The sequence below is a fragment of the Amphimedon queenslandica genome, unplaced genomic scaffold (assembly GCF_000090795.2).
Source record: "Amphimedon queenslandica unplaced genomic scaffold, v1.1 AMPQUscaffold_13519, whole genome shotgun sequence".
Taxonomy (NCBI): domain Eukaryota; kingdom Metazoa; phylum Porifera; class Demospongiae; order Haplosclerida; family Niphatidae; genus Amphimedon; species Amphimedon queenslandica.
This window is the reverse complement of record NW_003546245.1, coordinates 162,130-183,148: the sequence shown is the minus strand read 5'-3', so window position 1 is coordinate 183,148 and position 21,019 is coordinate 162,130. Positions and strand designations below refer to the sequence as shown.

The window sequence follows — 21,019 nt, the reverse complement described above, 5'->3', positions numbered from 1 at the left end:
TATGCTGATTATGCTGGCAAGTAGTAGCTGCTTTTTGGCGCCAAAAAATTTTAATTAGAGATGAGTCACGTGACCCTGATATATCAAGATTCATAGGGGTGTACCTTCTCCCTCGACGGTAAATCCACGTCTCTCCCTCTCTTACTGTTCTCTCTTTCCTCTTTAAAAATGGCTACGGAGGATCTCAAATACTTGAGCGTTGATCGGGGGAAGATGTACGATGCCATAGCCCAAGCAGAGTGGGCGAAGAAGAAGCTGGTATGGGTCCCACACCCCGAGGCTGGTTTCGTCCCCGGGTCTATAAAGAAAGAAGAAGGAGACAGCGTGACAGTCGAAATGACCGACGGCCAGAAGAAGACCGTCTCCAAGGATGACATCCAAAAGATGAATCCTCCAAAGTTTGAGAAAGTGGAGGACATGGCTGAGCTCTCCTTCTTGAACGAGGCGTCTGTTCTTCACAACCTCACTGACAGATATTATTCTGGCCTCATCTATGTAAGAGAGAGAGAGACTCTACTCCTTTTTTGTTGCAATTTAAATAATGGAGAGAGAGGGGGCAATTGATGCTAATTAATTCATCGTTTTGTTCTCGTTAAGAATAATTTGTTTTTAATTGATGACATGTAAATAGAATTTGTACATATACAGACACATGGCCGGCCGTCACTATTTACCCCCCCCCTCTCTCTCTCTTCCTCTTTCGTCTTAATGCTCCTGTTGTTTTTGCTGCCCCTGTTATTTTAATGTCATTATTATTGTTGTTATTATTATTAATTCTTGTCGATGAATTGTAAGTATAAAATTCCAAGCATTCCACTGATACTATGACTTTATTTAACATATTAATCGCATCACAATTATATCATACATGTGCATACAGTTTTATAAATAAGTATTTATTATTATTGTTGTTGTTGTTGTTGTTTTTTGTCTTGTTGTTTACTGTATTAGCAAACCCATAATAGTGCAGGGATACGTATATGATGTAGATCTTAAATTAAATAAAACTTTTAAGTTATTGGAAATATTTGACAGTATAAACCGAAACTAATGATCCATGAACTATTTTACTATCACTTTCCTTCTCTCCCTCTCCTCTGTCTCTCTCCCTCTGCTTTCCTCTCTCTCTCATGACAGACATATTCTGGATTGTTCTGTGTTGTCGTCAATCCTTATAAGATGCTCCCCATATATACGGACAGAGTGGTTGACTTGTATCGAGGAAAGAAGAGACATGAAATGCCGCCTCATGTTTATGCTGTCACTGATCAGTCTTACAGGAACATGCTGTTGGACAGGGAGGATCAGTCTATCCTCTGCACGTAAGTATACTAATAATGTAGCTAATAATATACTAATAATATAACTGATAATGTACTAATAGTGTGACTGATTTTGTACTTGTACTGCTGCTAATATGATAATAGTTTACTAATAATTTACTAATAATTGTATCAATAATATCTTGACTCTAGTGGTGAATCTGGAGCTGGAAAGACAGAGAATACAAAGAAGGTTATACAGTATCTGGCGGTCATTGCTAGTGGAGGGTCGGCAGCTAAACCCAAGGGCCCTATTCGTAGAACCTCAACCAGTACCACGCTGAACATCAAAGCCGGTTTGACAGGATTACAAGGAGAACTAGAGGCACAGCTGCTGCAGGCTAACCCGATTCTGGAAGCATTTGGTAACGCTAAGACTGTCAAGAATGATAACTCATCACGTTTTGTAAGTCCCAATACTGATATATTGATGCTGTTTTGGTGTTTGATTTTTAGGGTAAATTCATTCGCATCAACTTTGATTCATCCGGTCACATTGCTGGAGCTAATATCGACACTTGTATCCTTAATAACTAATATTAATAACTATTAATTAATAAATTATTATAATTATTGTTCCTTAATTTATTTCAAGATCTGTTAGAAAAGTCTCGTGCAGTTCGACAAGCAACAGACGAAAGAACGTTCCACATATTCTATCAGGTATTTGTTGTTACGTTGTTGCTTATGTTGTTGTTTTTGTTTATAGATATTAAATGGAATGGATCCTAAAGAGAAGGAGGAGTATTTCTATCACTCGTTTGAAAAGTATAAGTTTTTATCAAACGGTAATTTATCGGTTGCTGGTATAAACGACGTGCAAGAATACGACGACACTGTGGAGGCAATGAATGTGATGGGGATCTCCGAGGAAGAGAAATCAGGTTATTAATAGTTATTAATGTAGTGGGTGTGGCTTGATGCATTTAATGAAGGGGTGTGGTTTACTACTATTATTATTGTAATAAGAAGCAAAGCAAAAGATAATATTATTTGTTTGTTTATTAATTTATTTATTTATAGCTGTATTTCGTGTTGTTTCTGCTGTCCTCCTGTTTGGTAATATGGAGTTCAAGCAGGAGAGGAATTCAGATCAAGCCCTCCTAGTCGATAACACTGTGGCTCAGCAGATTGGGAAACTGTTGGGGGTTCCTGTAACTGATTTCACCAAAGCACTCCTGAAACCAAAGATAAAAACTGGGAGAGAATTCACCATAAGATCACAGAACAAATCTCAGGTTAGTACAGTATAGTATATTATTGTGACGTTGTTAGTATATTCTCATGTGTATTATTAGTATATTATTGCTATATTATTAGTATATTATTAACAGGTTGAGTATTCATGCCAGTCGTTAGCTAAAGCCCTTTACGAGAGGATGTTCAAGTGGATCGTCCAGAGGGTCAATAAGACACTGGACAGATCTATCGGATCTGGTACTTCTTTCATTGGAATACTTGACATTGCTGGATTTGAAATATTTAAAGTTAGCAGCTACCTTACCTTCTCTCTCTCTCTTTGATGTGTTAGTATTGTCACTCTTCCCCAGAACTGATTTCATTCTCTAGATCAGTTTAAACTAACTAATTATTGTCTCGTGTACTGTAGGTCAATTCCTTTGAGCAGCTGTGTATCAACTATACAAATGAGAAACTCCAGCAACTCTTTAATCACACAATGTTTATACTTGAACAGGTCAAAAATTTATTTATTTATTTATTTATTCAGTTATTTATTTATCTATTTATTTAATTATTTATTTATTTATTAACAGGAGGAGTACAGAACTGAAGGCATAGAGTGGACGTTCATTGATTTCGGGTTAGACCTTCAGCCTTGCATTGATCTCATTGAGAAGCCGATGGGTATTCTCTCTCTCCTTGACGAGGAGTGTTGGTTCCCTAAAGCCACTGATAAGTCTTACGTTGAGAAACTCCAGAGGGAACATGCTCAGAACCCTAAATACTCAAAGCCTGACTTTCGATCTTCGTCTGATTTTACTCTCGGTCACTATGCTGGAAATGTAAATACCATTAAAAATAAATAATGATAAAAGCTAATAAATTTTAATAATAGCTCATACAGCGTACATATGATAGTATGAGCTAGGTGTTTTCCTTGTACATGTATTTTGTTGATACTTAGTAATGTTGTGTTAATTAACAATAAATATACATGTATAATGTTTTAATTAACAGTGACACCTGTAATATTTCTCACCCCCCCCCTCCCTTCCCTCTCTCAGGTCCATTATAACTGTGACCAGTGGTTGATGAAGAATATGGACCCACTCAACGATAATGTGATCCAGCTGCTAGTAGCGTCCAATGACTGGTTCGTGGCTACACTGTGGAAGGACACGGCTCATGTAGTGGGAATGGGAGTACAAGTAAGTATAGGGACCAGGGTATGTTACTAATTATAGAATGGTGTTACTAATTTTAGAATTTTACTAATTATAGAATATATAGGAATGGTGTTACTAATTATAGAATTTATTATTATTATTATTATTATTATAGGCTCAATCAGAGGCCAAGTCAGCGTTTGGTGCCCAGAGAAGTCGTAAAGGAATGTTCCGTACTGTCGGTCAGCTCTACAAAGAGCAGCTAAGCAATTTGATGATAACTTTGAGACAGACACACCCACACTTTGTGAGATGCATCATTCCTAATTATGAGAAAAAGGTATTTAATGATAATGAACTAAATTTCAAGCATAGTTGGATTTTTTGATAAATTTTCAAATTGCTTCAAAATTGAGCCAAAGTTCCTGTACTATAGTACAGGGTTTTGGGCCAAATTTCACCAAAAATGAAAAGGAGAGATTTCTCAATTTTTATTATATTTCCTGATGCATATACATGTACTTATGTTGTCTAGAAAGTTTGAGCTCATTCAAATCAAATTTGGATTTTTTATGAATTTTTAAAGTTACTCTAAAATCAGGAAAAAGTCCCTGTACTATAGTACAGGGTCTTGGGCCAAATTTTGCCAAAAATGAAAAGTAGAGAATACTCATTTTTTTATAATTTTTTCTGATGTATATACATGTACTTATGTTGTGTAGAAAGTTTGAGCTCATTCCGATCAAGTTCAGATTTTTTATGAATTTTTAAAAGTTCTAAAACTTATACATTTGTCTCTCTCTTTTCTTAGGCTGGTAAGATTGTTGCTCCACTAGTTCTTGACCAGTTGAGGTGTAACGGAGTCCTGGAGGGTATCAGGATCTGTCGACTGGGTTTCCCTAACAGAATCCTCTTCCAAGAGTTCCGTCAGCGGTATGAGATACTCACTCCAGGGATAATACCAAAGGGTTTTATGGACGGGAAGAAAGCAGCTGAAAAAATGGTTAATTAATTAATAAATAAATAAATAAAATGACTATTTATTCCTCTTACAGTTGATTGCACTTGAGTTGGATAAAGCCACTTATCGTATTGGTCACAGTAAAGTTTTCTTCAGGGCAGGAGTACTGGCCCAATTGGAGGAAGAGAGGGACCTGAAACTAACTGAAATTCTTATTGGTCTTCAGTCCCATTGCAGGGGGTTCATTGGAAGAAAGTATGCAATTATTATTATTATTATTATTATTATTATTATTATTATTACTATTTTAGGAATTTCCAAAAACGTGTCGAGCAGACCAGAGCCATCAGGATCATACAAAGGAATGTCCAGAGCTACCTTAAGCTTCGTAACTGGAAATGGTGGCGCCTCTTCACTAAAGTACACACGATACATAAACTACTCTTCAATTAATGCCCTCCTTCTCTCTCCCCCTCTCTCTCTGTAGGTTAAACCATTACTGCAAGTGACCAATGCTGAGGAGCAGAAGAGAGAAATGGAAGAAGAGATCAAGAAACTAAACGCCAGCTATGAGAAGCTACGCATTGAGTATGATGAATTAGCCAAGAAGAACAATGTGGTACTGGTGAACAACAAACAGCTCGAGGATCAACTGAGGGAAGAGAAGTTCCTCACACAAGAAGCTGAAGAAGTAATCCAACATAACGTTCCTAGGGAAGAAATTTATTGAGCCCTCCCCCCCTCTCTCTCTCTCTTTCTTTCTCTCTCTCTTAAGATGAGGGACATGTTAGCTCAAAAGAGAACAGAATTGGAAGGTATGATCGGCGAGTATGAGCTTCGATTGGAAGAGAGTGACGAACAGAACAACCAGCTGGTCTCGGACTGGAAGAAACTTAAGCAGCAGCTACAAGAGACTGAAGAACAGTGAGCCATGCCTACTACAAGCCACACCCTTTAATTATATGCTTATTTTGACAGGCTTGAGGAAGAAGGCACTTCCAATCAGAAGTTAATGCAGGAAAAAGTTTCGGCCGAAAATAAAATAAAAGCTCTTGAGGAACAAATTACAATTAATGATGATAATATATCCAAAGTAAGCCACTTCATTAATAACTGTTAATAACCACTAATAACTATCACTAACTATTAATAGTTATCTCGTGAGAAGAACCATCTTGATGATAAAGTCCGAGAGATACAGGCCGCCCTGGAGCAGGAGGAGGGAAAGGCAAAGCAAGAGCACAGACAAAGAGTGAAGCTGGAACAACTCAGCGCTGAGCTGGATGAGAAACTAGAGCGAGAAACTAAAGTATGAATAATTAATAAATAATAATTAATATGTATTTAATTAATTGTTTAGAGGCGTCAAGAATTGGATAACGATAAGAGAAAACTTCAAAAGGAAATTGCTGACCTCCAGGAGCAGCTGGCAAGAGCCAAGCAGCGCATTGAAGACTTGGAGTCTCAAGTGGCCAAACTAGAGACAGAACTAGCTAACGTTAATGCTAGGGCAGATGAAGAAGCAGCTGGTCGTGCTAAAGCTGAAAAGGAGAAGCGAGAACTAGCCACTCAACTCCAGGAGACTCAGGACGACCTTGAGAGCGAGAGAGAGGCCAGGAACAAATCAGAAAAAAATAGGAAGCAATTAAACGCTGAACTTGAGAAGCTACAGGAGCTTCTTGATGACACAACCAGCTCAACAACTGCCCAACAAGCCATGACCGCTCAGAGAGAGAGCGAGCTATCAGCTTTAAAAAGAACCCTGGACGAGGAGATATCTTCACATGAAGCTGCTATAGCTTCAATGAGACAGAAGCATACCAGGAATGTGGAAGACTTAAACGAACAACTTGACAATGCTAAAAAGGTAATTTAATATCTACATCATAACTCTATCTTCTTACTCTCTCTCTAGGCTAAGTCAATGTTGGAGAAAGTGAAGAACAGTCTTGAAACGGAGCGGAGCAATCTCTCTTCTGATCTGAAAGATGCTACCAGTTCGCTGTCTGAGAGCGAGAAGAGACGTAGGAACGTTGAGGCTCAGTTGAGTGAAGCACAGGCTCACATTGCAGAGGATACTGCTAAAGTCCAAGAACTGACCAGCCAGAATGAAAGAATGAAGGTACAAAGTGTTGCAGTCTTGTTGCTGCTATTGTTGTTTTTGATTGTTGTTGTTTAGGCTGAAATTGCTAACATTTCCTCTCAACTTGAAGAGCTGGAGACAAAGTTCACTTCTTCTGACAGGAACAATAAAAACTACTTGGGACAGATTCAAGAACTACAGGTAAGCCACCACTTTATGTCATACTCTGTCACTAATGTTCATATTCACTGGTACTCTCTCGTTAAAGGATCAAGTATCAGAAGAGTCAAGGCTGAAGATTGCTGCACAGAATAAGCAGAAGCAGCTCCAGGAAGAAGTCGACCATTTAACTCAACAAGTTGAAGATGAGGAAGAAGCTAAGACTGCTTTACAAAACAAACTAGTGCAACTGACACAACAGGTATATGTCACATGATCATCACATGTTTTATACATGCATCACATGACTATCACATGTCTTTGTACATGTAGCTGTCTGAGGCTAAGAGGAAAGCTGACGATGATCAAGTTAACCTTGAAGAGTTGCAAGCTTCTAAGAAGAAAGTGGACAAAGAAATGGACGGATTGAAGGAGAGAGTTGAGGAACTACAAGCAGAGAATCAAAAACTGACGAGATCAAAGAAGAAAATACAGGAAGATGTAAGCACTGATATTGATACTGATATTGATACTGATACTGATATTGATTTCTTTATGTAGTTGGATGATCTGATGGTTCAGGTTGAGTCTCAAAGAAGTGAAATACTTCAATTGGAAAAGAAGCAAAAGAAATTTGATAATGTAATAACAATAATGATAAAAGATGAAGTATATTTCATTATTATTATTATTGTATAGCAACTAACTGAGGTGCAATCATTAGCCGAGAAGAATGCTCAAGAAAGAGATGAAGCAGAACAGAGAGCTCGTCAAGCAGAGACCAAGTCTTTGTCATTGAACCGCGAGTTGGAGGAACTTCAAGAGAAACTGGAGGACGTGGAGAGACAGCGAAGAGCCTTGCAGTCTGAGAGAGACTCACTAGTGGAGACGAAAGATGACGTGGGGAAGAGTGTAAGAGTACTAGTATTAGTAGTATTTCTTGTATTGTTTTAAATGTTTTGTTTTAAAATTATTGATAATATTCTCTTTTTTTCTGTAGGTCCATGAATTAGCTAAGAATAAGAAGCAGTTGGAGCAGCAGCTCGAAGAAATGAAACAACAGCTGGAGGAGGTTGACGATGAACTACAGGTGGCAGAAGACGCACGACTTAGACTAGAGGTATTATTATTATTATTATTATTATTATTATTATTATTATTATTATTATTATTTTTGTCTTATAGGTTAACATGCAAGCAGCTAAAACGTCGTACGAGAGAGAACTCTCATCAAAAGAGGAACAAATTGAGGACACTCGCCGTAAGCTGACTCAGCAGATCAGGGACCTTGAGTCTCAACTCGAGGAAGAGAAGAAGCAAAAGAACATTGCTCAGATTGCCAAGAGAAAGATGGAGGGAGAAATATCAGAATGGGAGGCACGGGCTGAGGCTGACGCCAAAGCTAAAGAGGAAGCTGTCAAACAATATCGTAAAGTTCAGAACCAGCTCAAGGATGCTCAGCTCTCTGCGGAGGAAGCAAGAGCAGCTCAAGATGAAATGATCTCGCGCGTTAAAGAACTCGAGAAGAAGGTTCGGGGATTAGAGGGAGACCTCTCACAGAAACAAGAGGAACTGCAAAATGCTGACAGGGCAAGGAGATCGGCCGAGTCTGACAGAGATGAAGCACAGGAAGAACTCTCTACCGTATCTAGTAAAATGTGAGGAAATAAAAATATAACAAGAAAAGAATATATATTGTTTCTCTTTCTCTTTTATTAGAAATGGGCTCTCTGAAGAGAAGAGACGTATAGAGACAAGACTAGCGACGCTTGAAGAAGATTTTGAGGAAGAACAACTGAACAGTGAAGCTGCTACTGAGAAGGCAAGGAAAGCTCAACAGACCGCGGACTCACTGTCACAAGAAATATCATCACTTCAGTCCAACTACAACCAGTCGGAGAATAACAGACTCACACTTGAGAAACAAGTACTACGTTAACATGATTTGATGGTGTACGTTTTACTGATCCTTTTAAAGGTCAAAGAGTTAAGGGATCGTCTTGAGGAAGCTGAGAGTGCTGGGGGAAGAAAGATGAAAGCTCAAGTCGCTGCAATGGAGTCAAGAGTTGCTGCCCTAGAGGAAGAAAGAGACATGGCTCTGAAGTGAGCCACCATCATACGTTACCAGTTGTATTTATTTATTCTTAACTTTCAAGGGATAATTCTCAAATCAAGAGATCTCTTCGCCGTCAAGAAAAGAAGTTGAAGGAATACGCCGGAGCCATTGAAGACGAGAGAAAACAATCCGAACAATACAAACAACAGGTAAAAAAACAAACAATAATTAAAGCATTGTTGTTGTTGTTGTTGTTTTTAGGCTGATAAGCAACAGTCTCGTGTGAGGTCTTTAAAGAGGGCACTAGAAGAGGCAGAGGAGGAGAATGCAAGGATCCAAGCACAGAAGAGAAGAGTTCAAAGAGAAGCAGATGAACTGCAGGAGCAGCTGGAGGCTATTCAGAGAGACAGATCAAAATCAACGTAAGCTAATTAACCTACTACTACTATTATTATTATTATTATTATTATTATTATTATTATTATTATTATTATTATTACTATTATTATTATTATTATTATTATTATTATTGTTCTCTCTCTCTCTCTCTCTCACTTTAGAAGTGCTAGACGTCAGACTGTTAGTTCTGCATTGGGTAGGTCAGGTAGGCGTGGCTCCAATAAGGCTGGACCCAGCCCACTGAATCGCTCTGATGAATCGCCAGATGATGACGAAGACATTTAAATGAACAAATAATTGGAATTGGTGTGGCTTTCTTATTGTGAATTGTCTTAATTTTTAAAGACTTTATTTTTGAATTAGTTACTCATTTTCTTAGCTTTTATTATTATTATTGTTGTTCTTGTTCTTGTCTTAGAGTAGCAGTTACGAATTGATTTTGAATTGTTTTTCATTTAACTATTATTATTATTATTTTGATTATTTTAGCGTAATAATAATAATGTTATTATTATTTTAAATGAGTTTTGTCAATAAAACGATAGTTTTTCACTTATTTCGATAATTAATTAACCGTCCCACCAACTAACTAGCCCTAGGCCAGATTCGCTAATAGATCCCTAATGATGACATCATATTACATCACATTACATCATAACTCACATATATCGTATATGGTGAATTACTGCTCTGCTGTGCTTCACTGCCACTCTGTGATACTAAAAAAAGACAGCTATACTCAGGCCAGATTGTGCCAAAAATGACAAGTAGAGAATTCTCCATTTTTATAATATTTTCTGATGCATATACATGTACTTATGTTGCGCAGAAAGTTTGAGCTGATTCCGATCCAAATTGGATTTTTTATGATTTTTTAAAGTTACTCAAAAATTGGGCTAAAGTCCCTGTACTATAGTACAGGGACTTTGGCCAAATTTCACCAAAAATGAAAAGGAGAGAATTCTTCATTTTTATGATATTTTCTGATGCATATACATGTACTTATGTTGCGCAGAAAGTTTGAGCTGATTCCGATCAAAATTGGATTTTTTATGATTTTTTAAAGTTACTCCAAAATCGGGTAAAAGTCACTGTACTATAGTACAGGGACTTTGGCCAAATTTTTCAAAAGTATAACATATTCCTTTGAGTAATTTTAGTGTACCTTTTGGTGAAATGTCAATAAATTTCTCTTCAATAACTTTAAATCTAATATCCTGCCCAATATCAATGATCATATCATTAGTACCATCCTCATTATCATACTGCCACACCCACAACTGTTCATCATCATCACTAATAAAAACAACAACAACAATAATAATAGTAATTAAAAAATAATAAAATCATAATAATAATAATAAATTAAACTTACAATCTCGATGGGTGTGGCATTGACTGGGGTAATATTAATACATTATCAAAGAATCCTAATGATACTAATTAATTATAAACAAGTTAATTAACCATTTATTTCATTAGTAATAATTACCTCTAATTCCTTCTGAGCGAGATGATCCCCTCACTTTTCCAACTAATATTTCATCAATGAAAGGACGGAATACAATTAAACTGAATCTAACTAAAAATTTATTGAATCATGACCCCTCTAATTAATTCTTAGAAAATTATAATTTACTTTTAGCTTGTGTGGCCCCATCTCCTGCCAATAGAAAGAACTCGTTCACTTTGATTATGTCGAATAATGAGACACATAAACCGACATTATGCAGGACCTGTCATTATTTTTATCTATCAATTTTTAGCAGCTGTTCATTAATTCTAATATACCTTGTTGGAGAATTTTCTATTTAAAGTTGATTTGATGATTTCATTCGTATCTCTTTGGAATTTCCATGGCTGAATCTTCACTAAATCTTCCAACTCAGTAATTATAAACATTATACTAACACTAATTATTATAATAACTAAATATTAATGTTTCTGAATATACTATAGTTATACTGATAGTATACAGAAATTAGTTATTGAAGTATACTGAAGTATCCGGAAAATGAATAAAAAATTTTATGCTAAAAAGGTAGAAACAAAAACTGAAGCATCAACATTGAGTGTAGCATGCCACCAATAGGCGGGAAAATACAGCACCTGCAAAAAAATAAAAAATAAAAATAAATTATAATTTTAAAAATGGCTCACTTCTCCTGGTTGCAGTACACATTCAAGTGGCCTCTCGTTAATTGGCAGTGAAAAATAAGTATTTGTTAGCCAGTCAAGAGTGGAGCCATTTGGGTCGAATAATGGCCGGACTTTTGGCGAATATAAAAACCACCTCTAAAATAATAATAACAATATTTATTAATAAAAAGTGAATATTATCATAATTATTTATGTCATACTTTCCTTCCATATATTGTTTCTGCAAAAGTTGGTCCATGGATATGAAAAGGTACACCAGTCCCTGGCCCTGTAATGAGTAGATTATCACTACTGACCTCCATCACTCCTCTCCCCTGCTCCTTCTCTATCTCCTTTCTCACACACACTCTCTCCTCCTCTTTCTTCCTTACCAGCTAACCCAAAACTAATGACAGGTTCTAGTCCAGGGACTGTGTATGGAGGAATGTTATACATTGAAAAGAGCTCAGCCCATTCTTCTCTGTCATTGTCACCAAAATGATATAAAGTATCTGTCACATGACACATCACATGACGAGGGAGGGAGAGACAGCAGCTGCTTACCACTACCCAGTCGTCCTTCTTCTTGCGGTTTCATAATAATATTAACATAATCGTTTAACGTCATTTCAGCTAATAAAGTAATAAGTAATAATGATAATAATAATAATTAATAAATACCTTTAGGATACGAGTGTGTATTAGCTGTAGTGACAGTTATACTGTAGTTGCCATATTTGGATAACAGCTGCTCTCTTGTTGAATGCATTCTAAATTCCTATTGAAACACTTCATTTATAAATTAATTAAATTATTACTTACTGTCTGATCCGTAACATTAATTAATATTACCGGCTCATTATATGCAAATCTGAATTGATTATAAATAGTTATTTTATAATTATAAATTAATAATTAACTTTTTTACAAATTCTTCTTGCGAGAGTGTATCCTGGTTCCTGTTCAGTCGTTTAATATTACAGGGTCCCGTGAGATCAGTTAGATTATGTGGTATCACCCTATCATTAACAATAACTATTATGTTAATTAATAATTACTACTCACCAGCCCCCATTAATAAATTGGCTGGAGGGCCAATTGTTAAGGAAAGACTGTCCAGCAGTGAAGGAGCTGCTGCTGGTTAGGAATGAGCTGCTTGATGATCTAAAATAAAATAAAAATACAATAAATAAACAAAATGACATGTTTTTGTACATGTTCCAATATGAGGTGTGGCTATAAATTACCTAGCCACGCCCATAACATGGCGGATTTTAAAGTCCTCTTTGTTGTTCTGTTGATATTTTTAGCTGCTGTTGTAAGCGAAGGAACACTTAGCAAATCCGACAAAAAGAAAAAGAAAAAGATCAAGGAAATTACTCCAGTTAGCAGATTGTTATTATTAATAATAATAATTATTATTATTATTATTATTATTAATAAAATATCATTAATGATCTTATTGCCTTCTCAGGATGAAAATGCAGCATCAGAAGCAGCTCTAAAGACTGTTAGTGAGAGAGGTCTAGTATCTGCAAATGTCAAATATGCAGACATTATTAAAAATCATAAATTATACTCTACAAACTCAGCAAGCAAAAGACAGCTACCAGAAACAATGATGTCCCTAGGTTACGTAACTCCAGTAAGCCTCTGGTGGGGAACCCCTATAAATTAACAATGATAATTAGTACCTCTACACTTGCATGTCTACTTTATGTTGCACTGTAAAGTTAAATAATAAATGAATAATAATAAATAAATAAATGTACATGTATCAATACTAGCTCTCTTTCTAGTGGAATAATCATGGTTATGATACTGCTAAATGGTTTGCTAACAAGTTTACTCATATTTCTCCAGTTTGGCTACAAATAAAGTAATGCTTGTCAGAAAAGAATTCTTTGATGTGTTTCATTAATTTTATTTTGATAATTTTAGGCCTGCTAGGCAAATGTTTGAAATGACTGGTATTCACGATATTGATCAAGGTTAGTAGAAGATAAGGAGCAATGTTGCACACAAATTCACTGTACTATTATAGTACAGGGTATTTTGCCAAAATTGAAAATGAGAGAACTCCCCATTTTTATAAGTTTTTCTGGTGAATATACATGTTCTAATGTTGTGTAGAAAGTTTGAACTGATTCCGATCAAAATTAGATTTTTTATGAATTTTTTAAGTTGCTCCAAAATCGGGTAAAAGTCCCTGTACTATAGTACAGGGACTTTTGTCAAAAGTGACTAAGAATAAATCTCCTCTTTTACAGGATGGATTGAGGAAGTTAGAAATGGAGGGAAGGAAGGAGGAGGAGGAGTAAAGATTGTCCCTCGGCTATTATTTGAGGGTTGGACCATGAATGATTATCAGGAATTATTTTCAAGCGAAAGCAAAAGATTGAAATTAGCCGTCTTCATCACCGAGCAGATTGCAGTCAGTTTAATTTTGATTAAATATTTAACCATTGTTATTATTATTGTTTAGAATTACAGGTTCGATGGTGCTGTTCTTGAGATATGGAGCCAATTAGGTGGACACTATAAAAGGTTTTTATCATTACTTGAGTCATTCATTGCTATTAATTTCGTTATTTTTAGCGAACTATCGGACGTTATCAAAAGAATTTCAAAACAGTTTCACAAGTTTAATTTGCAATTAATACTAGTCATCCCCTCTACAAAGGAAGGGTAAGGTTACAATGTATTTTTATTTATTTGTTTATTTTACTTACTTTTATTTAATATTCTAGCTCAGCATTGTTTGGTCCTAAAGATTATCAGAGGTTACTAAATGACGTTGATGGCTTCTCGTTGATGACGTACGACTACTCAACTCCTCAAAGGTATTATCATTAGTGCCCTATAACATAAAGTAATAGCATTAAATACACACATCATACTCACTGAATGACAGTCCTGGGCCAGTTGCTCCACTCCACTGGGTAGAGGATTGCATTAAAGAACTCACGGGTTCTTCCAAAAGAAATAAACTACTTGTTGGTATTAATTTCTATGGGTACGACTTTGGACCAAGTGGAATGGACGGTATATACATGTTATTAATAAGTATTTTTATTAAGTAATTAATCTTTTTTGCAGCTGTCGTAGGTAACAGGTAGGAAGAACTAATAATAATGATAATAATGACAATAATAATTATTAAAAAGGTATGTTGAGCTGTTGTCAAATTACAAGCCAAAGATTGAATGGGACGATCATTGTTCTGAGCACTACTTCAATTACAAGTAATAGCGCCAATATTATTATTATTATTATTCCATTAATATTTTATTCAATTAGAACTGCAGGTGGCATGAGGCATCTAGTCTATTATCCTTCGTTAAAAGTAGAGAACAATAAATTATTATTGATATTATTATTATTATTATTGTTGCTCATTTATAGTCTATGCAGGAGAGACTCCAGTTAATGACGGAGTTAGGTACCGGTCTATCAATATGGGAAATTGGACAAGGATTGGATTATTTTTTTGATTTATTGTAAATTATTAATTTTTTGTATAAACTTTAACTGGCCAAGCCTTCTTTAATGTTTAGGGGTGTGGCTAAGCAGTTAGCTCCGCCTCTAAACATGGCCTTTAGTGAGTTACAATTTCTCTAAATATTTTGCAATTCTGTTTTTCTTAAATAGTTTTAACTGTACAAAGTGTAAGGAAGAGCTTCCATCATTTATTTAGAAGATATTCAGGCAGCAAAGAGCCGCTTCCATTTCTCAGTAGTCCAGCAAGAGACTACAAATATTTGGACATAAATACTTTAGGTAGATCAAGAAGCCCATTCTACGGGGTAACGATTGGTGCTGGTCTCCTCGGTGTATTGGGCTATTTTTGCTTCTTTGTTGATGATGGCAGTGATAACAGTAATGGTGGCAATACTGTTAATGAAGGAAAAAGTGATGTTAATGATGAAAGCAAGAACAGTGACAGTTCTTTGAATAAAAAAGAAGCCAAGTCTTCTACTAAGAATTAATCTGTTGTCATCGTATCATATTTCTTGTTATTAATTTTTATTTATTAATCTTTACAAGAGAAAATAGACAAAATGATTCTCTTCTTTCATAGTCTCTTATGTACCTCGTTACCAATTAACCTAACAAACAAACAAACAACAAATAAACAAAACAATAAATAAACATACATTGGTATCAGTGTTGCTCCATTCTCCTCCCTCATCTGCCCCCCAGTCTTTGGTAGTGGTCGTAGGCCCCATGTTCCAATCCTGCTCACCAAAAGGAGCAGTACTACTTATACCAGGTGGTTGAGTTGGTTGGCCACTAGCAGCTGGAGCAGGTACTGATGGAGCTGTAGTACCCTCACCCCAATTACTACCTAATCAATATTCATTATTATTATAAACATCATCATTAATACGCACTAGGGTCATTCCATTGGTCTTCAGCGACAGTATCAGTAGCTCCAGTGTTCCAACCTTCTTGTTGAAGGAGGAGCTCTTGCTCAGCTTTAGCCTGCTCCTCTTTCTCAACCTAAAACAGAAAGAGGAACTCTCCCTCTCTCTCACAATCACACATACATCTTCAGGGTCCCTGTAGAAGAACAGATCAGGTACAATGTCCCATGGCATATCACGGCTCAGTTCTCCTTTCAAACGTAAAACCTCACGAGCTAACATCCACCACATTAGACCTTGAGAGTGTTTACCCTAAACAAACAAACAAACAAACAAATAAATAATGATGTTATTATTAAAATACTTACATTAGTATTACAAGGTATTGCCACGTCAACATAACGAACAGTTGAGCTGCTGTTGCAGAATGAAATCACCGGGATATTGACATAAGAGGCTTCAGTGATTGGCTGAAAAAATTAATGCTATGACAACCAGTTAATAACCACACCCACCTGATGATCAAGGAGAGGATCGGCAACAACAAGCAGGCGTGGCTCACGAAATGCCTTTTGAATTTGATTGGTGAAAGTACCAGGAGTAAACCGACCAGCAACAGGGGAGCATCCCACGTACTTTGAGAATTTCAATATTGCTCTCTAAATAATGCCCATTACAGGAACAACCATTAATGAGGGAGCTTACCTGTCCCAAGTTACCGTTAGATATGACACATATATCAGCAGGGTTTTCAATAGCGGCAATGACCCGTGCGGCCAGTAATAGTTTCTCCCAAGTTTTACGAAGGTTAATAATAGCGGTACCTAATTAATTACAAACCGCACCCACTAATTAATTAAAATTATAAATCTCACCGTCAGACCTGACTTTATACACATAACTGCTCATTTGGTAATTAATATTAGCATCCCCTAGGTGGACTCCTGCTGAGAGCATCTTTGTGACGTCATCCTCCGTCAATGCAAAAATATCAAGGCCTCCAGACATCTTTATTGAACAAGTACTGCTTTAAAAAGTAACGGGCAAACAACCTATTGATATAAATAAACTTAAAGACAAAGAAAGAGAGGGCAGCCATGGCTTACACTTATTCTGCTGTGAAGCACGTGTTCACTGATCACTGGGCATGCGCACTAGGAGACACCTGAATAAAGATGGCGGCTGGAGGAGAGGAGCAATCTCTACTTGATCGAGAGCTCGCATTAGAAGACCAAGACGAGTACTACACTTTGTTGAACGTATCAAGGACTGCTAGTCCCGAGGAAATACGCTCAGCTTACAGGCGACTCTGCAAAATATACCACCCAGATAGGTTAGGGGCGGGGCTAATTAATTAATTATAATTTAGGTGCATGGAAAAAGATTTATGAAATGACTAATAAAATGAGTGTTTCATTTATAATTTTTAAAAATTATTTAGATATCAGGACAAAGAGAAACAAGAGATTGCGTCAAGGTTCTTCAAAAGAATACAAGAAGCCTATCAGATACTGAGTGACAGCAGATTACGCTCAGTTTACGATATAAGAGGAAAGAAAGGAGTAGAGAATGACCGAGCACTGATAGAGCGTACCTCCCTGCCCACTGAACTGATTGATGAATATGAAAAACTTAAAAACCTTTTTGACGAGCGGACTTACATCCAAGAGGTGAACCCACAGGGTCTCTACAAAGTTTCGTTAGACGCCACTGATTTCACTAGTGGGGAGAGGGGGTGGGCATCAATTAGAGTAACTGATGCGTACGCTCAACAAAGCGTCAGTTCCTCGTTAAGTAAAAGTGCTACCTTATTACTGACCGGGTCCTTGCTGTCAACAGTACGAGCCAGTCGACCATACACTGGTCTAACAGCTAGCGTTAGGCAGGACTTAGGTCAGCATAATTGGGTCAAGGTCTCTGGTAATGTGGGACGGTTACCTTCGGTCGGTTTCGATTATTATCGTAACATTACCAACAACATGTACATCACTGGAGAGAATGTCCTGCATTGGATGCCACCATTTGGTGTCGGTGTTTTATTAAATACCCATCTCTCTCGTAAACTAGACGACAAAACGACTAGCACGTTTCACATTAAGGAGTCCGGGAACACAGTGGGTGTGTCTTTATCAAGGCAGATAACAGAAAAGGCCGTTCTATCATCTGATGTCATGATTGGTTACAATAGATCATACCTACAGTTAGCGCTATGCATGAAACCTGTTGATTTGTACATGCTTACACTGAGCGGTCGTATTGGGACTAGGGGACCTTCTCTCTCTTACTCTGTGGATCACAATATCTCTAAATTGACGCAAGTTGGTGGGCGTGTCAACTTATCAGCTTCTGACGGTGTTCAGTTGCGTCTACAATTCATCCGTGCCTCAATGAATTATGTTGTAAAAGTACAAGTATCGCCCTATGTCGATGTAATGTCTATCATGATGGCCAGCCTTGTTCCATTGGGTCTGTATGGCATATTAAAAATACTTGCACTTGGGCCGCTGTTGAGATTTTATAAAGTTAAAGAGACGGAGGAAATAAGAATGGAGAGAGAAAGAGAAATGAAGGAGAGGAGAAGAGAGGCAGAATCAGCAGTTGATCTGATGATGGAGACTGTCGAAAGAATTCAAACCAACGAGCAGTCACGCCATGGACTAATAATATTAGAAGCATGGTACGGGTCTTTGTTCTCTACTACTGCATCTCATGATCCTATGGGGCTACCTAAAGTCATTGATGTACGTGTACCTCTACAGTGCTTAGTGGCTGATTCAAAACTGGTCCTTAGGGAAACGGCAAAGAGCATCATTCCTGGTTTTTATGATCCTTGCATTGGGGAGAAGAAATACCTAAGAGTGAAGTATAGGTTCCGTGGACTAGTTCATGAAATTACTATAGAGAACAACGAGTGTCTAGTAATACCTAGACAATCACACAGAGTCCTAACTAACGAAGAGTAACACTATACCACGTGGCAGCACGTGTTTATAGTATACAGATTAGTAAATTATTAGTTTCACAATAAACCGCCATCTTGATTATTAATTTTGTTGATACGGACAACGGGTTATTTATTTTACTGGTTATTAATGAAAAAATGTCTGCCTTTAGAGCGAGTTGGAACTGGTTAAAGATGGCTTGGGAGAGGCAGCCTGTCCTGGTTGTCTCTGTTGTATTTGGAGCAACAGGTAGAAAAACAGAATGGCACATTTTCCTACGTCATTCTCTCCTTGTTACTTTATAAAGGTCCATTAATTGTGTTACTTAGCCCATGGACCGCCAAAAGTTTGGAAGAAATGGAAAACTGGCCTGATAAATACGTTTGTAAGCCACGCTGAATTTGAACTTTTAAAAAATAATTTTTATTATTAATAGTACCACCAAAGACAGAAACTGAACAAGAAAAATGAGGCAATAGTGGTTATTGATAGTTATTAACTGAAATTATAATAGTCTATTCCTTCAATTAGATTTAACGACAATAAATTATTTTCAAATTCACCGCCAGTGAGTTCCTGCATAATAATAATAATAACAATGTATTGTGTGGGTGTGGCTATTAGATTACCCATTTAATGCAGATTATAAAAGGAGGTGTGGCTTTGGTAAAGTGCACTATTGGCACTTTAGGCTTTTCTTTCTCCTGATAATAATTAATATTAAACTATTATTAGCTTGACTAAACCTTGCTTTCTTCATAAGTATAATGTCCTTTATCGATCTTCTTGCTATCAACATCACAAAAGGATTTCACCTGATTATTATTATTATTTTATTAACACTTTATGCCTTTACTTTGAGCTTATTTTCTTCAGATATTGTTCTGTACAATCTCCTTCCTTGCTTTCCAGCATTCCATATTGTAAAATACTTCCATTTTGATAAAACGTGTTCTTCTAGTGCTTTAACTCTCAGCTCCCATATTGTCTCTCTATTATACAATAATAATAATAATAATGATGATGATGATGATGATGATGATAGTAATAGTACAGTAATTCATTTCTCTATTACTCATTAATGCTGAGTGTAGTATTATTAATATGGTATCTGTATACAATCAGTGGCTCATCAACACGTTTCAGTTCAACCCCCTCTCCTCTTTCCCGTCCTCTAATTAAATTATAAAATAATATTAAATCCTCAGGAGTCCCCTATAATTAGAAATCAATCAATAGCTATTTATTTTATTTGATTACTTGTCCAGTTTCATCAAATGGTCCGTATTTATTAAACAGTCTCCTTGACATGAACCATGTTGGTATTATCAATGTAGGACCAAATGATGTGAATGCCTATTATTATTATTATTATTATTATTATTTTGTTTTTATTTCATTTACTTGAGTGTATAGTTGTTTTGAGTTTAGTGTATTGGCCCATTTTGTGTATCTAATTGTTGAGTCGGTCGGTTCACGAATAAATCTACTACCTACCAGCTGTAAGCCATTATCAATGACCTCTCACTCTCTTCCTCTCTCACTCTCCTCTTACTGTGTGATCGTCCGCTTGTTGATATTGTAGTAATATTCTATTTTCTAACATTAGATCATCCTGCAATAATAATATTACATTTAATTCAATATTAATGCAAACAGTTGTAAATATTGCACTAACGGAGTCCTGTAGACAAAGGTAGTCACCTGATGATTGAGATATGGCCTTATTTCTTGTATACCCAACTGAGCCCACATCAAACAGACCACAAGATAGTAAATAATAATAATAATTAATGCCAACACATCAAGTATTGCTTGTACTTGTAACTTGTAAATGCATATGGTACGTTTAGTGAGTAACTCTGTGTGTGTGCCAACCTCCTTTAGGTTTTGATGTGGATTCATCTGATCCTATTACATATCCAATCCCATTGGATATGAACTTATCTTTATAGCTCTTTATTATGTCCATTGAATTATCCTTTAGCATAATGTATTAGACTATATTGGTATCTCTGTCTCCTCCTCCTTACCGTTGAAGAGTCGTTGTATATTGATACTTCCCATTTTCCAGTAAATCTTTGGACCAATAAGGACTCTAGTGTCTCTTGTAACCACTGAGCTGAGTTATACACTGGTATTATAACACTCTAATTAAATATTATTATTATTATTATTGAAATCAAAATCTACTTACAACATCTACCATTGTCCTATTAATTAATTCATTTTGGGCGTGGCTC

General features: G+C 36.4%; 8 protein-coding genes across 11 annotated transcripts; 4 read left to right on the top strand and 4 right to left on the bottom strand.

Moving 5' to 3' along the window:
• Positions 1-78: 78 nt before the first annotated feature.
• LOC100641452 (myosin heavy chain, non-muscle) lies at positions 79-9,913 on the top strand. The gene is made up of 33 exons (XM_003382780.3): positions 79-495; positions 1,138-1,322; positions 1,476-1,728; positions 1,779-1,842; positions 1,918-1,985; positions 2,032-2,206; positions 2,346-2,560; positions 2,657-2,809; positions 2,932-3,018; positions 3,098-3,346; positions 3,569-3,712; positions 3,846-4,010; positions 4,482-4,673; positions 4,726-4,886; positions 4,943-5,051; positions 5,119-5,322; positions 5,407-5,555; positions 5,610-5,724; positions 5,785-5,940; positions 5,992-6,498; positions 6,547-6,753; positions 6,811-6,915; positions 6,983-7,135; positions 7,207-7,374; positions 7,435-7,515; positions 7,573-7,785; positions 7,874-7,993; positions 8,059-8,531; positions 8,593-8,800; positions 8,852-8,976; positions 9,030-9,138; positions 9,191-9,351; positions 9,490-9,913. Exons 1-33 carry the CDS (start codon positions 169-171, stop codon positions 9,611-9,613), a joined length of 5,925 nt encoding a protein of 1,974 aa, XP_003382828.1. The 5' UTR covers positions 79-168; the 3' UTR covers positions 9,614-9,913.
• LOC100641324 (DNA-directed RNA polymerase III subunit RPC8-like) lies at positions 9,604-11,241 on the bottom strand. Its single transcript, XM_003382779.3, has 7 exons — positions 11,120-11,241; positions 10,968-11,064; positions 10,821-10,910; positions 10,704-10,767; positions 10,494-10,624; positions 9,992-10,047; positions 9,604-9,948 (listed from the first exon to the last, which is right to left on the bottom strand). The coding sequence occupies exons 1-7, from the start codon at positions 11,228-11,230 to the stop codon at positions 9,898-9,900; spliced, it is 600 nt and encodes a 199-aa protein (XP_003382827.1). The 5' UTR covers positions 11,231-11,241; the 3' UTR covers positions 9,604-9,897.
• Positions 11,242-11,281: 40 nt separating this feature from the next.
• LOC100641199 (jmjC domain-containing protein 8-like) lies at positions 11,282-12,701 on the bottom strand. The gene is made up of 9 exons (XM_019996897.1): positions 12,533-12,701; positions 12,388-12,486; positions 12,290-12,338; positions 12,149-12,245; positions 12,032-12,100; positions 11,860-11,979; positions 11,689-11,756; positions 11,489-11,623; positions 11,282-11,437 (listed from the first exon to the last, which is right to left on the bottom strand). Exons 1-9 carry the CDS (start codon positions 12,682-12,684, stop codon positions 11,357-11,359), a joined length of 870 nt encoding a protein of 289 aa, XP_019852456.1. The 5' UTR covers positions 12,685-12,701; the 3' UTR covers positions 11,282-11,356.
• LOC100641071 (chitinase domain-containing protein 1-like) lies at positions 12,666-15,129 on the top strand. The gene is made up of 13 exons (XM_003382777.2): positions 12,666-12,851; positions 12,942-13,112; positions 13,267-13,346; positions 13,409-13,458; positions 13,738-13,901; positions 13,953-14,014; positions 14,066-14,155; positions 14,218-14,310; positions 14,382-14,512; positions 14,567-14,582; positions 14,635-14,712; positions 14,768-14,813; positions 14,873-15,129. The coding sequence occupies exons 1-13, from the start codon at positions 12,666-12,668 to the stop codon at positions 14,969-14,971; spliced, it is 1,266 nt and encodes a 421-aa protein (XP_003382825.2). The 3' UTR covers positions 14,972-15,129.
• Positions 14,984-15,557, top strand: LOC105312749 (uncharacterized). The gene is made up of 2 exons (XM_011405627.2): positions 14,984-15,068; positions 15,119-15,557. The coding sequence occupies exons 1-2, from the start codon at positions 15,017-15,019 to the stop codon at positions 15,454-15,456; spliced, it is 390 nt and encodes a 129-aa protein (XP_011403929.1). The 5' UTR covers positions 14,984-15,016; the 3' UTR covers positions 15,457-15,557.
• On the bottom strand, positions 15,477-17,009 carry LOC100633327 (40S ribosomal protein SA-like). The gene is made up of 9 exons (XM_003382716.3): positions 16,941-17,009; positions 16,710-16,886; positions 16,540-16,658; positions 16,350-16,493; positions 16,203-16,304; positions 16,018-16,146; positions 15,862-15,970; positions 15,625-15,815; positions 15,477-15,576 (listed from the first exon to the last, which is right to left on the bottom strand). Exons 2-9 carry the CDS (start codon positions 16,840-16,842, stop codon positions 15,565-15,567), a joined length of 939 nt encoding a protein of 312 aa, XP_003382764.1. The 5' UTR covers positions 16,843-16,886; positions 16,941-17,009; the 3' UTR covers positions 15,477-15,564.
• LOC100640947 (dnaJ homolog subfamily C member 11-like) lies at positions 16,970-19,338 on the top strand. The gene is made up of 4 exons (XM_003382776.3): positions 16,970-17,167; positions 17,276-19,025; positions 19,084-19,161; positions 19,213-19,338. The coding sequence occupies exons 1-2, from the start codon at positions 17,010-17,012 to the stop codon at positions 18,795-18,797; spliced, it is 1,680 nt and encodes a 559-aa protein (XP_003382824.1). The 5' UTR covers positions 16,970-17,009; the 3' UTR covers positions 18,798-19,025; positions 19,084-19,161; positions 19,213-19,338.
• On the bottom strand, positions 19,194-21,006 carry LOC100640823 (UDP-GlcNAc:betaGal beta-1,3-N-acetylglucosaminyltransferase-like protein 1). 4 transcript variants are annotated; one of them, XM_019996855.1, is made up of 12 exons: positions 20,974-21,006; positions 20,810-20,926; positions 20,655-20,757; positions 20,455-20,519; positions 20,332-20,391; positions 20,181-20,276; positions 20,037-20,132; positions 19,852-19,991; positions 19,633-19,768; positions 19,523-19,591; positions 19,406-19,480; positions 19,194-19,352 (listed from the first exon to the last, which is right to left on the bottom strand). In XM_019996855.1, the coding sequence occupies exons 1-12, from the start codon at positions 20,983-20,985 to the stop codon at positions 19,272-19,274; spliced, it is 1,050 nt and encodes a 349-aa protein (XP_019852414.1). In that variant the 5' UTR covers positions 20,986-21,006; the 3' UTR covers positions 19,194-19,271. The 4 variants fall into 4 exon arrangements, with proteins under 4 accessions (XP_019852414.1, XP_019852407.1, XP_019852420.1 ...); XM_019996848.1 differs by having other exon boundaries at positions 20,332-20,519; XM_019996861.1 differs by lacking the exon at positions 20,974-21,006 and having other exon boundaries at positions 20,481-20,757; positions 20,810-20,897.
• Between the last annotated feature and the right edge of the window lie 13 nt (positions 21,007-21,019).